At 41.4% G+C, this 14,071-nt stretch overlaps 2 protein-coding genes across 3 annotated transcripts in view; both read left to right on the top strand.

Annotated features, from left to right (window-relative positions):
* LOC135510273 (gastrula zinc finger protein XlCGF46.1-like) overlaps nt 1-6,636 on the top strand; it is a 30,292-nt gene extending 23,656 nt beyond the window's left edge. Inside the window, exons 1-2 of one of the 2 annotated variants that reach the window (XM_064931077.1) lie at nt 2,130-2,425; nt 3,778-6,636. In XM_064931077.1, coding sequence (XP_064787149.1) covers nt 2,260-2,425; nt 3,778-4,979 — 1,368 coding nt within the window. In that variant the 5' untranslated portion in view covers nt 2,130-2,259 and the 3' untranslated portion in view covers nt 4,980-6,636. Of the gene's footprint in view, nt 1-2,129; nt 2,426-3,777 lie in introns of those variants that run through there. The other variant, XM_064931079.1, reaches the window with a different exon arrangement.
* A 2,031-nt stretch (nt 6,637-8,667) lies between these two features.
* Nucleotides 8,668-13,651, top strand: LOC135510271 (zinc finger protein 189-like). The gene is made up of 2 exons (XM_064931075.1): nt 8,668-8,931; nt 12,355-13,651. Exons 1-2 carry the CDS (start codon nt 8,751-8,753, stop codon nt 13,491-13,493), a joined length of 1,320 nt encoding a protein of 439 aa, XP_064787147.1. The 5' UTR covers nt 8,668-8,750; the 3' UTR covers nt 13,494-13,651.
* The last annotated feature ends 420 nt before the right edge of the window (nt 13,652-14,071 follow it).

Genomic DNA, 14,071 nt, shown 5'->3' with positions numbered 1-14,071 from the left:
CGTTCTGCCCTTGAGCAAGGCAGTTAACCCCCAACAACAACTGCTCCCCGGACACTGATGACATGGATATCGATGAAGGCAGCCCCCCCACCTCCCTGTCTCAGAAGGGTTGGGTTAAATGCGGAAGACCATTTCGGTTGAATGCATTCAGTTGTGCAACTGACTAGGTATCCCCCTTTCCTAACTGTTTCCCCACATGTAGTTTCCATTATCACCTTAGAGTACAACCCTAGATTATTGATACATTTAAAATATGGTTTCAAGAAAACATCTCCTTGCATTTGTCCATGAGTATTTATCATCACCACTCCTACCGGTCATAGACTACGGCGTTAATGCAGCTGCCAAATACACTGAAACCATGAGATGCAGTTTATCACAGAGCACTACACTTTATTACGGGCGACAGGTTCAGTTCACATCACTGCATTCTCTATCAGAAGGTTGGTTGGCCCTCCTTGAAGTCTTGCAGATCGATGCAATGCTCTTTCTTGGTTCATAAAGCTATTTTACAAAATCTCCCGCTGTACCAAACATCACTAATCACTTTTAAGACGTACAAGTTACCAAGGATGCTTAACTCTGGATATCCCTTCGTTCTCTACAGAGTTTGGTAAACTTCCTTGTGGAATAATCTCAAAAAGTCTCACATTTGATGATTTGGTGCCTTTAGGTCATTTCAGACAGCTGATTGAGGACCTTATTTAATGTAGAATGTGTTTTGTTTTCTATGACTGTGTTTCGTATCGGTTCTTTGCTTTTCATAGTGTATTGAATGTGTGTATTTGTGTAATTACAGGGCTCATCTGTAAAAGAGACCTTGGTCTCAGCATGTGTAACGGATGTGAAACGCTAGCTTAGTTAGAGGTGGTGCGCGCTAAATAGCGTTTCAATCGGTGACGTCACTTGCTCTGAGACCTTGAAGTAACAGGGAGGCATGTGTGACAGTATAACTTTAAACCTTCCCCTCGCCCATACCCGGGTTTGAACCAGGGACCCTCTGCACACATCAACAACAGTCACCCACGAAGCATCGTTACCCATCACTCCACAAAAGCCATGGCCCTTGCAGAGCCCTTGCAACGATGCTTCGTGGGTGACTGTTGTTGATGTGTGCAGAGGGTCCCTGGTTCGAGCCCGGGTATGGGTGAGGGGACAGTTTAAAGTTATACTGTTACACATGCCTCCCTGTTAAAATAAAGGTTAAACAAACATTCTGACCTCATTCAAACTAATGGGGCGGCAGGGTAGCCTAGTGGTTAGAGCATTGGACTAGTAACCGGAAGGTTGCAAGTTCAAACCCCTGAGCTGACAAGGTACAACTCTGTTGTTCTTCCCCTGAACAGGCAGTTAACCCACTGTTCCTAGGCCGTCATTGAAAATAAGAACTTGTTCTTAACCGACTTGCCTAATTAAATAAAGGTAAAATTAAAAAATTAAAAATAATGCTACACAGTTGACTCCTGATGAAAATGGTTTATTCCAGATGATCCTATATTTATTACACTGTCTGTCTACATGTAATGATCATTTCCCTTTTACCTGGCTGCGATGCACAGTAGTAAACCTCCATCCAGCTTTCGGCGCTGTTGCTCCTTTCCGGGATTGCCACCAACTAGTTTGAACCGATGTATCACAGATATAACAATGTGACAGATATTTCACCGGATATATAAATATGAGGCATCTGCTTGGCGTTCCCACACGTTACCAAATGTGGTAGTGAGAGGAAGCACAGTGCCCGGCAGTGGGAGAAGATGGATGGAGATGGATTTTGGCCGAAATTCTTCAGATGTTCTCATTATTGGATCGCAATAAAGTTTTCTGTTCCCAAACCTAAGCTTTGAAGACTTTATCTTGTGCAAAAGTATTTCAATATCGCTTTGTCTAAAAGGAGCGCAAAGGCGAATTTAGTTATTGCACAAGGATAGGCGTCCCCTGACGGAAAAGTGCAGATGTATGCTAGAACGGTCCAATAGGATCTCGTTAGCTCGTGCATGGCTCTGCCCACCGCCTTGTATGTTCTGCCCACTATGACTAATTTATTTCCATTGGAAACGAAAGGCTGTGGTCTATCTTGGTTTAGTTATGCAAGTCTTTGGAGCTATTTTCCTAAAATCCTTGACTAGAACACGGAAGTAGGATTGGATACGACTGTGTCACAGACAGAAGGGGATTTAGTTATACATGTCTTTGACTTTGTTTTGAATTCCCTGCGTGGAGTAACGAAAGATCAACTGACGAAACTGAAGACTGAAAATGTCTAAACTACAGTTGCTGCGTGTGTTTTTGAATGATCGTTTAACGGCGGCTGCTGTGGAGATTTTCGGGGCAGTTGAGAAAACGGTAGTGGAATACCAGGAGGAGAATGATCGGCTACGGAGACTGCTGCGGATCACACCGGAGGTACCACTATGTAGAATAGGTTCGTATTTAGATACATACTGGTAGCGAGCAATAGTTCGTTCTACCTTATTGATAAGCTATTTGTGCTAAAAGTGATCACCATATAGTAAGTCGCTCTGGATAAGAGCGTCTGCTAAATGACTTAAATGTAAATGTAAATGTAGTACCTTTTAAGAAGCTGTTTTTAAACCACGCATGTATAAAAACATAGTCATTAAAAAAACAGGAAGTGATTTGGATATATTCTTTAAAAAATTGAACAACTTTTAGAAATGAATCTTATTCTCCAGGCTGTATCACATCCGGCTGTGATTGGGAGTCCCATAGGGCGCACAATTGGCCAAGCGTCGTCCAGGTTAGGGTTTGGCCAGGGTAGGCCGTCATTGTATATAATCATTTGTTCTTAACTGACTTGCCTAGTTAAATAAAATAAAAACATATATGTATTATTATCTTCAATTCATTGAGAAGTAGTTGAAAGATTTTTTTAATTTTTAAAATTTAACCAGGTAGGCCAGTTGAGAACAAGTTCTCATTTACAACTGCAACCTGGCCAAGATAAAGCAAAGCAGTGCGACACAAAACAACACAGAGTTACACATGGGATAAACAAAAGTACAGTCAATAACAATAGAAAAATCTATATACAGTGTGTGCAAATGGAGTAAGGAGGTAAGGCCATTGTAGGCCATTGTAGCGAAGTAATTACAATTTAGCAAATTAACACTGGAGTGATTGATGTGCAAGTAGAAATGCTGGTGTGCAAAAGAGAAGAAAAAAAAGTAAATAAACAAAATGGGGATGAGGTAGGTAGATTGGATGGGCTATTTACAGATGGGCTGTGTGCAGCGATCGGTTAGCTGCTCAGATAGCTGATGCTTACAGTTAGTGAGGGAGATATAAGTCTCCAACTTCAGCTATTTTTGCAATTCGTTCAAGTCATTGGCAGCAGAGAAGTGGAAGGAAAGGTGGCTAAAAGAGGTGTTGCATTTGGGGATGACCAGTGAGAAATACCTCATGGAGCGCGTGCTACGGGTGGGTGCTGCTATGGTAACCAGTGAGCTGAGATAAGGCGAAGCTATACCTAGCAAAGAATTATAGATGACCTGGGGCCAGTGGGTCTGGCGACGAATATGTAGTGAGGGCCAGCCGACGAGATTTAATTTTGGATTGGAGATGCTTAATATGAGTCTGCAAGGAGTTTTTACAGTCTAGCCAGACACCTAGTTTTTAGCCAGATTCTAGTTTTACAGTTATTGAATTGGAGATGCAGTTTATCCAGTCTTGAATTTACTGTCTTTAATCCAAATTGATCCCAACCATGATGTCTGAAGTCTAGGTAACCTCTGCTCCTCCTCTCCTTCCCTCCAGACTCCCTGCAGCTCTCTGTCTCTGAAGAGGAGGTTCCCCCTGAGCAGCAGCACTGTGAGCAGGAGTGGAGCCCCAGTCTGGGGCAGAAGGACCCAGAGACCAAACAGATTAAAGAGGAAGAGGATGAAGTCAGGACCAGTCAGGAGGAAGAGCAGTTTCAAGGTCTGGAGCCTGATATCATGGAGTTCATATTCACTCCTTCCTGTGTGAAAAGTGAATGTGATCAGGAGGACCCACTCTGGTCCTTGACTCTTCCCCAAACCCAGACTGTGGAGAACAGAGAGAGAGACTCTAAACCAGTGGATCTCAAACCTTTTGCCACTGTGACCCACATTAAGGGTCTTGACATTCACTGTGACCCTCCAGTTAATCAAAACATTGCCTCCAGCCACAGCTCAGCCGTAATCAGCAACCCATTAGGACTCGACAGCAGCTCACCATTGCATCCTAAACCACCATTGGATCCCAACCCACCAATGGGGGAACGCGGTTCCAAACTCAGCACCACGTCTATAAAAACTCACCACTGCCGTGACTGTGGTGCAACGTTTCCTCTGAAAGCTGAACTGCAGAGACATGTGACTCTCCCCAAGAATATAATCAGCGAATGCCGCTACTGCAATAAACAATACAATTCCACCTGTAAATTGAAGACCCATATCCAACTCTGTCACATTGAGAGATCCTGCACATGCCCTGTTTGTGGCAAGATCATCAAACACAAAGGAGATCTGTCCAGGCACATGAGTGTTCACACAGGAGAGAAACCATTTAGCTGTGGTGACTGTGGAAAAAGCTTCAATCAGAAGGGGCACCTGAACTTGCACATACTGAGTCACACAGGAGAGAAACCATTTAACTGTAGTGACTGTGGGAAAAGCTTCTATCAGAAGGGAGACCTAGGGAATCATATGCTGACTCACACACAAGAGAAACCATTTGGCTGTGGTGACTGTGGGAAAAGCTTCTATCAGAAGGGACACCTTACAGATCATATACGGACTCACACAGGAGAGAAACCATTTAGCTGTGGTGATTGTGGGAAAAGCTTCAATTTGAAGGGGAACTTAAGGAAGCACAAACTGACTCACACAGGAGAGAAACCATTTAGTTGTAGTGACTGTGGCAAAAGCTTCAGTCAAAAGACTAACCTGCTGACGCATGTCAAAAACATCCACAAAGGAAGAAAACAGGATGAGTAGTGAAAGAATAAAGAAAATTAGGATAAAGATGTTCTGTCAGAAGATAGGAATAACAGGCAGGATGTGGACAACACTCGTAGGAAAGGAAAGCTACTCTGGATAATTTATGCGGTTGGTTCGAGATCAATAGATGGTAGTGTGATGGATTTACTATTGTAAAACATGCTATATGAATACAGTTTGATTTGAATTATGATGTAATGCTTAAACATTACACAGCATTGTAGGAAGCTCACAGGTCTGCTGTTCAGTCTGTTTTCACGTTATTAGAAACAGGAATTTCTGGTAATTTGTTTTCGAATGTCTCTCAGGTGATGAGAGAATGGTCTGACTGATGCCATTGACACATTAAAACGTAACACTTTCTGTAAAATATCTCATCAAACTATTTCCCATTGATTTTTGACCAAATCTTGCTCATTCATGATATTGATTTAAGATTTTATGGAGTAATGATATACAGTAGACTCCTGAGAATTGATTAAAAGCATTCCGGGTGAAGCTGGTTGAGAGAAAATAGTAAAAATAAAGAAAACCCCTTTTTAAATTTTTAAATTTAAATGATTATACAAAATTCATGCAACCAATATAATGTTATATATATGGGGGATACAACCTTACCAGCTCTGTAGAGTTTTGCTGCTTAGTTAAATATATGGCAAATAGAAATAAAACTGGATGGATGTTAGTTATGACTACTTTGTGTCATGTGGTGTTGTCTCTAACTTCTTGCCATTTGTGCTGTCGTCTGTGCCCAATTATGTGCTGCTACCATGTTGCGTTGCTACCATATTGTTATGTTGTGTTGCTACCATGCTGTGTTGTCATGTGTTGCTGCCTTGCTATGTTGTCTTAATTCCCTCTTTATGTAGTGTTGTCTCTACTGTTGTAATGTGTGTTTTGTCCTATATTTATATATTTATTTATTTTTTATTCCAGTCCCCGGCCTCGCAGGAGGCCTTTTGGTAGGCCGTCGTTGTAGATAAGAATTTGTTCTTAATAACTGACTTGCCTATTTAAATAAAAATCAGAAATAGATGGGAGAGGTGAAGGTTAGAGAAAGGATAGGAGTAAAAACAAACAAAATATAACCTCTGTAAAATGGATTGTGTCCGTAAAATGTATATAGTATGTATTTTTTTTAACCTTTATTTTACTAGGCAAGTCAGTTAAGAACAAATTCTTATTTTCAATGACGGCCTAGGAACAGTGGGTTAACTGCCTGTTCAGGGGCAGAACAACAGATTTGTACCTTGTCAGCTCGGGGATTCGAACTTGCAACCTTTCGGTTACTAATCCAACGCTCTAACCACTAGGCTACCCTGCCGCCCCAAATGTATAAGCTGGAAGTAGAAGCCTAAATGTTGTTCATTAGTTTACTCCAATTAGGGGAGGAGTGGTAGGGTTAGGGGGAAATACAGGGAAACATACTTTTAAAAGATGTATATACAGTGCATTCGGAGAGTATTTAGACCTCTTGACTTTTCCACATTGTGCAACATTATAGCCTTATTCTAGAATGGATTAAATTGCTAAAAAAAAAAAAAAACTATCTACACACAGTATCCCATAACGACAAAGCAAAAACTGTTTTTTTTAGAATGTTTTGCACATTTATAAAATAAACTGATATCTAATTTACATAAGTATTCAGATCCTTTACTCAATACTTTGTTGTAGCACCTTTGGCAGTGATTACAGCATTGAGTCTTCTCGGGTATGACGCTACAAGTTTGGCACACCTATATTTGGAGATTTTCTCCCATTCTTCTCTGCAGATCCTCTCAAACTCTGTCAGATTAGATGGGGAGAGTCGTTGCACAGCTATTTTCAGGTCTCTCCAGGGATGTTCGATCGGGTTCAAGTCCGGGTTCTGGCTGGGCCACTCAAGGACATTCAGAGACTTGTCCCGAAGCCACTCCTGTGTTGTCTTTACTGTGTGCTTACGGTCATTGTCCTGTTGGAAGGTGAACCTTTGCCCAAGTCTGTCCCTGCCACTGAAAAACATCCCGACAGCATGATGCTGCCACCACAATACTTCAGCGTAGGGATGGTGCCAGGTTCCTCCAGACGTGACGCTTGGCATTCAGGCCAGAGAGTTCAATGTTGTTTTCCTCAGACTAGAGAATCTTGTTTCTCATGTTCTGAGAGTCCTTTAGGTGACTTTTGGCAAACTCCAAGTGGTCTGTCATGTGCCTTTTACTGAGGAGTGGCTTCCATCTGGCCACTCTACCTTACAGACCTGATTGGTTGAGTGTTGCAGACATGGTTGTCCTTCTGGAAGGTTCTATCATCTCCACAAAGGAACTTTGTCAGAGTGACCATCAGGTTCTTGGTCACCTCCCTGACCAAGACCCTTCTCCCCCGATTTCTCAGTTTGGCCGGGGGGCCAGCTCTAGGAAGAGTCTTGGTGGTTCCAAACTTCTTCAGTTTAAGAATGATGGAGGCCACTATGTTCCTGGGGTCCTTCAATGCTGCAGAAATGTTTTGGTACCCTTCCCCAGATCTGTGCCTCAACACAATCCTGTCCTAGAGCTCTAAGAACAATTCCTTCGACCTCATGGCTTGGTTTTTGCTCTGACATGCACTGTCAAGTGTGAGACCTTATAGACCGTTGTGTGACTCTCCAAATCATGTCCAATCAATTGAACGACCACATGTGGACTCCAATCAAGTTGTAGAAACATCTCAAGGATGATCAATGGAAACAGAATGCTCCTGAGCTCTATTTCGAATCTCATAGCAAAGGGTCTGAATACTTATGTGAATAAGGTATTTGTTTTTTAATACATTTGCAAAAAAAGGTTGTTTTTTTAATCTGTTTTTGCTTCGTCATTATGGGGTGTTGTGTGCAGATTGAGGAAACGTTTTTTTTTTTTTTACAATTTTCGAATAAGGCTGTAACGTAACAAAAGGTGGAAAAAGGGAAGGGGTCTGAATACTTTCTGAATGTATTGCACTGTACCTTGATACATACATACAGTCTACTTCTCAATGGGGAGGGCATGAGCGGTAACAACATGGGCACATCAGCGGGACACTGTGCCCTTCGCTCCCGTTTGACAAGCTCTGCTGTCCGACAATGGCGTGGGAAGTAGCTACCTACTAGCCAATTTAAATACACCCATTCAATACACAGTACACCCATCATCAATCATTTTTTTTATACAAAATAGTCAGTTTTATAACTGAAAATGTACAATTATGTTGCGAAACGCAGCATCGCATGATGCAAAATGCGTCATACAGGGATGATTTCTGTATTTTGAAAGTATCTTGAGAACTTGATTGCTGAGCTAAACATTTTTGGACAATGGCAATGGACTAATGAAAAAAATACCAAAATATAGTTTTAGGGTGGAGTTTTCCTTTAAGTATACACCACATGAGTTTTTATTTACCTTCTGTGTAGGCGAAGGTTATAATGTCTGTATTGAAACACAACCACAACCGATTCACCACATTATAACAAAAACATGAACACATAAATCAAGTAATATCTTGTAGAAATACTTGTAATTATTCTTTGTATGATAAGCAGCATACAATATATGGATAACTGTACACATTTTACATAATTTTTGCCCTAATTATTTACAAAGTATACAGGATGGGACACTTATTCTGAAATATATGACAAATCCGTGACCCGGAAGTACTTCATTATTCTTGCTTGTGTCATAGAAGTCTTTGTTTTGATTTTGCATTCAAGCTTTTGTGGAGTAAAGGCTTACTGACTGAATTGAAGACCCAACTGTCATTCGACTGAAAATGTTTAAACTACAGTTGTTTCGTGTGTTTTTAAATGAGCGTTTAACGGCGGCTGCTGTGGATATTTTTGGGGCAGTTGAGAAAACGGTAGTGGAGTACCAGGAGGAGAATGATCGGCTACGGAGACTGCTGGGGATCACACCCGAGCTCATTACACCAGAGTTACAACTATGTCGAACTGGTGCGTTCAGTTCTACTCAATTCATAATGTGTGCTGTACGTTTGATACCGGAGCATCGAGGCATGCGTCAAAACCCCAAAGCAGTGTACCGATGCGTTTGATCACGTGCTTTTTCAAACGGTGCGCTTTTTTCGATTCCAAGCTGCTTTTAAATACCTCTACTGGACACCGTACTTACAAGTATAGTTAGGATGTTGTTAGGATGTTGTTATAAAACGTTTCACCGGACTGGTATCATAGGAGGCACAGTTGTGTACTCTAGAATAGTCGGGGATTTTAGGGCATGCGGTCAAATCCCTATATTAAAACAAATGTCTAAATAATCTATGCGAAATCACACTGTACTGTTTTTCAAGTATTTTATTTAGTATAGTTTAAGCTTCTTCTGTCTTAACTGAATCCATGGCATTAGGTAGGATGCTTTTCGAAGACATAAAAGGGAAGCATAATGTAAAAATTGAACCTGCTTTTCCAACTGATTCATGAGCTACTAAAGCCAATGACTTACCACTGAGCTATGGAGTTTTGAAGGAAACATTTTGAGGAAAAAAAAATCTCATAATTAGACGCTGTTATTCATTGCTGACAAGCAGATGTTATTAATGTGCATTGTCAACCAGAGGAGGCTGATAGGAGGAGTTGTAGGAGGACTGGCTCATTGGAATGGAATATATGGAACGGTATTGAACAAAGCAAACATATGGAAACCACATGTTTGACTCCGTTAAATAGATTATATTCCAGCCATTACAATGAGCCTGCCTCCACTGTTGTGAACAGGTAATGAAGCTCGTGAGCAATTCATTGTTTTCCGGAACAATTTGGTGAAAGTCCCGAAGCCTTTAGAAAGCCTCGGTTTCCCATCACTATTAATAATACACTGTTTTTAGGGATTCAGTGATCACTATTCAAACACACACGTCATTATTTATTTTTTCCGTGCATGGATAAAAACATTGTCTGCGTCACTAAAAGCAGGAAGTGATTTGATTTTTTTTTTTTTTTTCACAGTAATTCCATTTACAACAATAAGCACAATAGTTTTACAATATCAAAAGATTTGAATGTAGCTATAATTCTGTTGTGGTTTTACCAAAGATTATTATATTTCCCCTTTCACCTTTGATTTTACTGTAAAGTTATATTTTGAGCTATTAGCTAGCTTGCTTGTAGGCTAGGTTTGGCCAACCTAGCAACCCACTTTTATCCTGAGTTCTCTCGTCAATGGCTCTCTGAGTCCAACGGAATGTGTCTAGAATCAGATGACCCCCCCCTCCCCCACCTCATCTATGCTACATTCAGGTGATTCCCCACAAAACTAGAACAAAACAGAACCCTGAACTTTTGAATTTTTACAACAACTAAAAATGTCCAAAGAAGGGTCCTTTTGAGAAAGGATTGTTGACATATATTCTACATTTGTATCTTAGCATAATTGAGAAATAATGAATTGGAGTTTGAACATGTGTGAGGTTTGGACCATACTCGGGCATCCTTTAAGACACCATAATGTTTCTTTGTTTTTGCTACAAGGCAAACATTGGTGTCATAATGCTTTACCACTTGCTCTGAGTAGTATTTTTACCTCAATAAAACATTTCTTATAGTAATTTATGAATACTGAAAAATATAAACATGAATATTGAAAATATCTTGTTTGGCAAAATGTTCTATAGATTGTTGTACATGATATAATCTATGGGCATGTCACAATTCCAAAGTGGGATCTCTAAAAGTTTTAGAGCTAAATATTTTTAATTCATGTTAGAAGGAATTCAAACAAGGAATTTTACCAAAGTAGAGGGAACAGTACTTGTCAGTAGATATTTTTTGCAAATTTTTTTCCGAAATATTCATTTAAAATCAGTTAACTTTAAATTAGGATTTTTTTTTTATCCCTTTTTTCTCCCCAATTTTGTGGTATCCAATTGGTAGTTACAGTCTTGTCTCGTTGCTGCAACTGCCGTACGGACTCGGGAGAGGCGAGGGTCGAGAGCCATGTGTCCTCCAAAACACAACCCAACCAACCCAACTGCTTCTTGACACAATGCCCATCCAACCAGGAAGCCAGCCACACCAATGTGTCGGAGGAAACACCGTACACCTGGTTACCTGGTCAGCATGCACTCCGTCCGGCCCGCCACAAGGAGTCACTAGAGCGCGATGAGACAAGGATATCCCTACCGGCCAAACCCTCCCTAACCTGGACGATGCTGTGCCAATTGTGCACCACCCCATGGGCCTCCCGGTCGCGGCCGGCTGCAACAGAGCCTGGACACAAACCCAGAATCACTGCGATGCAGTGCCTTAGACCAAAGCGCCACTCGGGAGGCCCTTAACTTAGGAATTCTAATGGATGTTTCATGGATTAGGTACATCAGTGACCTTGCTCCAAGTGATTTTATCTCTACGTAATGCAAGTGGCTGCAGTAGATTGTATCCGAGTTAGAAGATGGGTGTATTCATATTTTTGTACCTCATTTTTTACAGAAATCCATAAAAAAATAAACAAGATCAAATTTCATGATGTTATTGTTGTGGGAAAAACAACATAAAATTGGTTTAAGATCTCAAGATCATTCAATTGAGACCACAGGAGGCTGCTAAGGGGGGGACAGCTCATGATAATGGCCAGAACTGAGCGAATGGAGTGTCATTAAACACATGGAAACCATGTAGTTGATGCATGTGATACCATTCCACTTATTCTGCTGCAGTTATTACCACGAGCCCGTCTTCCCCAATTAAGGTGCCACCAACCTCCTGTGATTAAGACAAACGTTTTTTTTCTGTAAACACCAGGTTCTGCAGATGGCACTTTTAAGACGGTCCCTTAGCCTAGAGTGCAAACATTCCCCCATTTGAAACCAATGTAAAGTCACTTTATGAAAACAGAACGTAACTCAAAAACAAAGGGTGTAGCTTGCTCTCTACCATCTTCTGATTCTAGACATATCACTTTCATCATCCTAGAATCTGCCGTCAAAGAGAGATTGACAAGGGAAATCCAAATATGAAACCAATATCCAAAGTGGAAACACATTTTTGACAGTGACAACGTCTGGAGCATCTAGTTTATTGGTTGTACAGGCAGGTGCTGTAGCTCCAGCACAATGGGATATTATCCATCGTAATGCAGAGCCATGCCACGATCCTTTTACCATTATATAACTGGGTATTCAAGTCACAAACAGACTGGACACAGCAGGTTATAAACCCACAATAACACACGTTATTGAACCAATTCAAACATATTTTTTTACTAAATAGCTTCTTCTCTTCACATTATAAGGAAGTAATTGAAAATAGATTATAGTCTTACAATCATAGAATTTGAATTTCAGTTCACCTTTTGAAATGACCCCAACAATGATGTCTAAAGGCTTTATCGATGACCTCTGACCCTCCTCTCCTTCCCTCCAGACTCCCTGCAGCTCTCTCTCCCTGTCTCTGAAGAGCAGGTTCCCCCTGAGCAGCAGCACTGTGAGCAGGAGTGGAGCCCCAGTCGGGGGCAGGAGGACCCAGAGACCACACAGATTAAAGAGGAACGGGAGGAAGTCAGGACCAGTCAGGAGGAAGAGCAGCTTCAAGGGCTCTTTGATACCAAAGACTTTATATTCACTCCTTCCTGTGTGAAAAGTGAATGTGATCAGGAGGACCCACTTTGGTCCTTGACTCTTCCCCAAACCCAGACTGTGGAGAACAGAGAGAGAGACTTTAAACCAATGAATCTCAAACCTTACGCCACTGTGACCCGCCTAAAGGACCTCAACAATCTGTGTGACCCTCCAGATAATCAAAACAATGCTTTCATCCTCAGCTCAGCCATAAGCAGCGACCCAGTAGGACTTGACAGCAGCCCACTATTGGATCCCAACCCACTGTTGAATCTCAACCCACCAATGGAGAAACAGTGTTTCAAACCCAGCACATCTAGAAAAACTCACCACTGCCGTGACTGTGGTGAAACATTTGCACTGAAAGCTGACCTGCAGAGGCATGTGACTCACACCAGGAAGAGACCCAGCGAATGCCTCTTCTGCAAAAAACTCTATACCTCCACCTGTAAACTGAAGGCCCATGTCCAACTCTGTCACGGTGGTAAACCCTGCACCTGTCCCTTTTGTGGGAAGACCTTCAAACAAAAAGGTCATCTGTCCAGGCACATGAGTATTCACACAGGAGAGAAACCATTTTGCTGTGGTGACTGTTGGAAAAGCTTCAATCGTAAGGAGCACCTTACCAGGCATATACGCATTCACAGAGGAGAGAAACCTTTTAGCTGTGGTGACTGTGGGAAAAGCTTCAATCGCAAGGAGCACCTAACTGAACATAGACAGACTCACACAGGAGAAAAACAACATGGCTGCTCAGTCTGTGGTAAAAGATTCACTCGGAAGACTCATCTGCTGAAGCATATGGACAATATCCACAAAGAGGGAAAAACAGACAGAAGAAAGAAAATCTTCAGTCAGAAGATGGGAATAAAAAGGCAGGATGTGGACAACACTCGTAGGAAAGGAAAGCAACCCCAGACCATTCATATTGTGGGTCTCAGATAAATACACATACTGTACCATGGACTTAATGTTGTAAAACAGTGTATGTAAATAAAGTTTGATTTGATTTGAATGACGAGGTAATAATCAAACCGTACAGAGTATTGTAGGAAATTCACAGGTCTGCTGTAATAATAATAATAATAAATAATAATTGATTACATTTGTAAAGCGATTTTAGTTATAAAATAATAATCTCAAAGTGTATAAAATGAAAACCCCCAAAATATATATTAATGGACACAATTACACAGGGCAACTGACATAAAGAACACAGACTACGCTACAAGGGACATGGACAAGGAGGGATATTACCATAAATACACTCGAAAGTCAGCAGGAGGGTTTTGAATTTAATCTGGAATGAGACGGGGAGCCAGTACAGAGATGCCAGGGTGGAGGTGATGTGATGGTGTTGAGATGGGGAGCCAGTACAGAGATGCCAGGGTGGTGATGTGAGGGTGTTGAGATGGGGAGCCAGTACAGAGATGCCAGGGTGGAGGTGATGTGATGGTGTTGAGATGGGGAGCCAGTACAGAGATGCCAGGGTGGAGGTGATGTGATGGTGTTGAGATGGGGAG

This window comes from Oncorhynchus masou, chromosome 23 (genome assembly GCF_036934945.1).
Source record: "Oncorhynchus masou masou isolate Uvic2021 chromosome 23, UVic_Omas_1.1, whole genome shotgun sequence".
In the NCBI taxonomy this organism is placed as follows: domain Eukaryota; kingdom Metazoa; phylum Chordata; class Actinopteri; order Salmoniformes; family Salmonidae; genus Oncorhynchus; species Oncorhynchus masou.
This window is presented reverse-complemented; position numbering and strand designations above follow the sequence as displayed.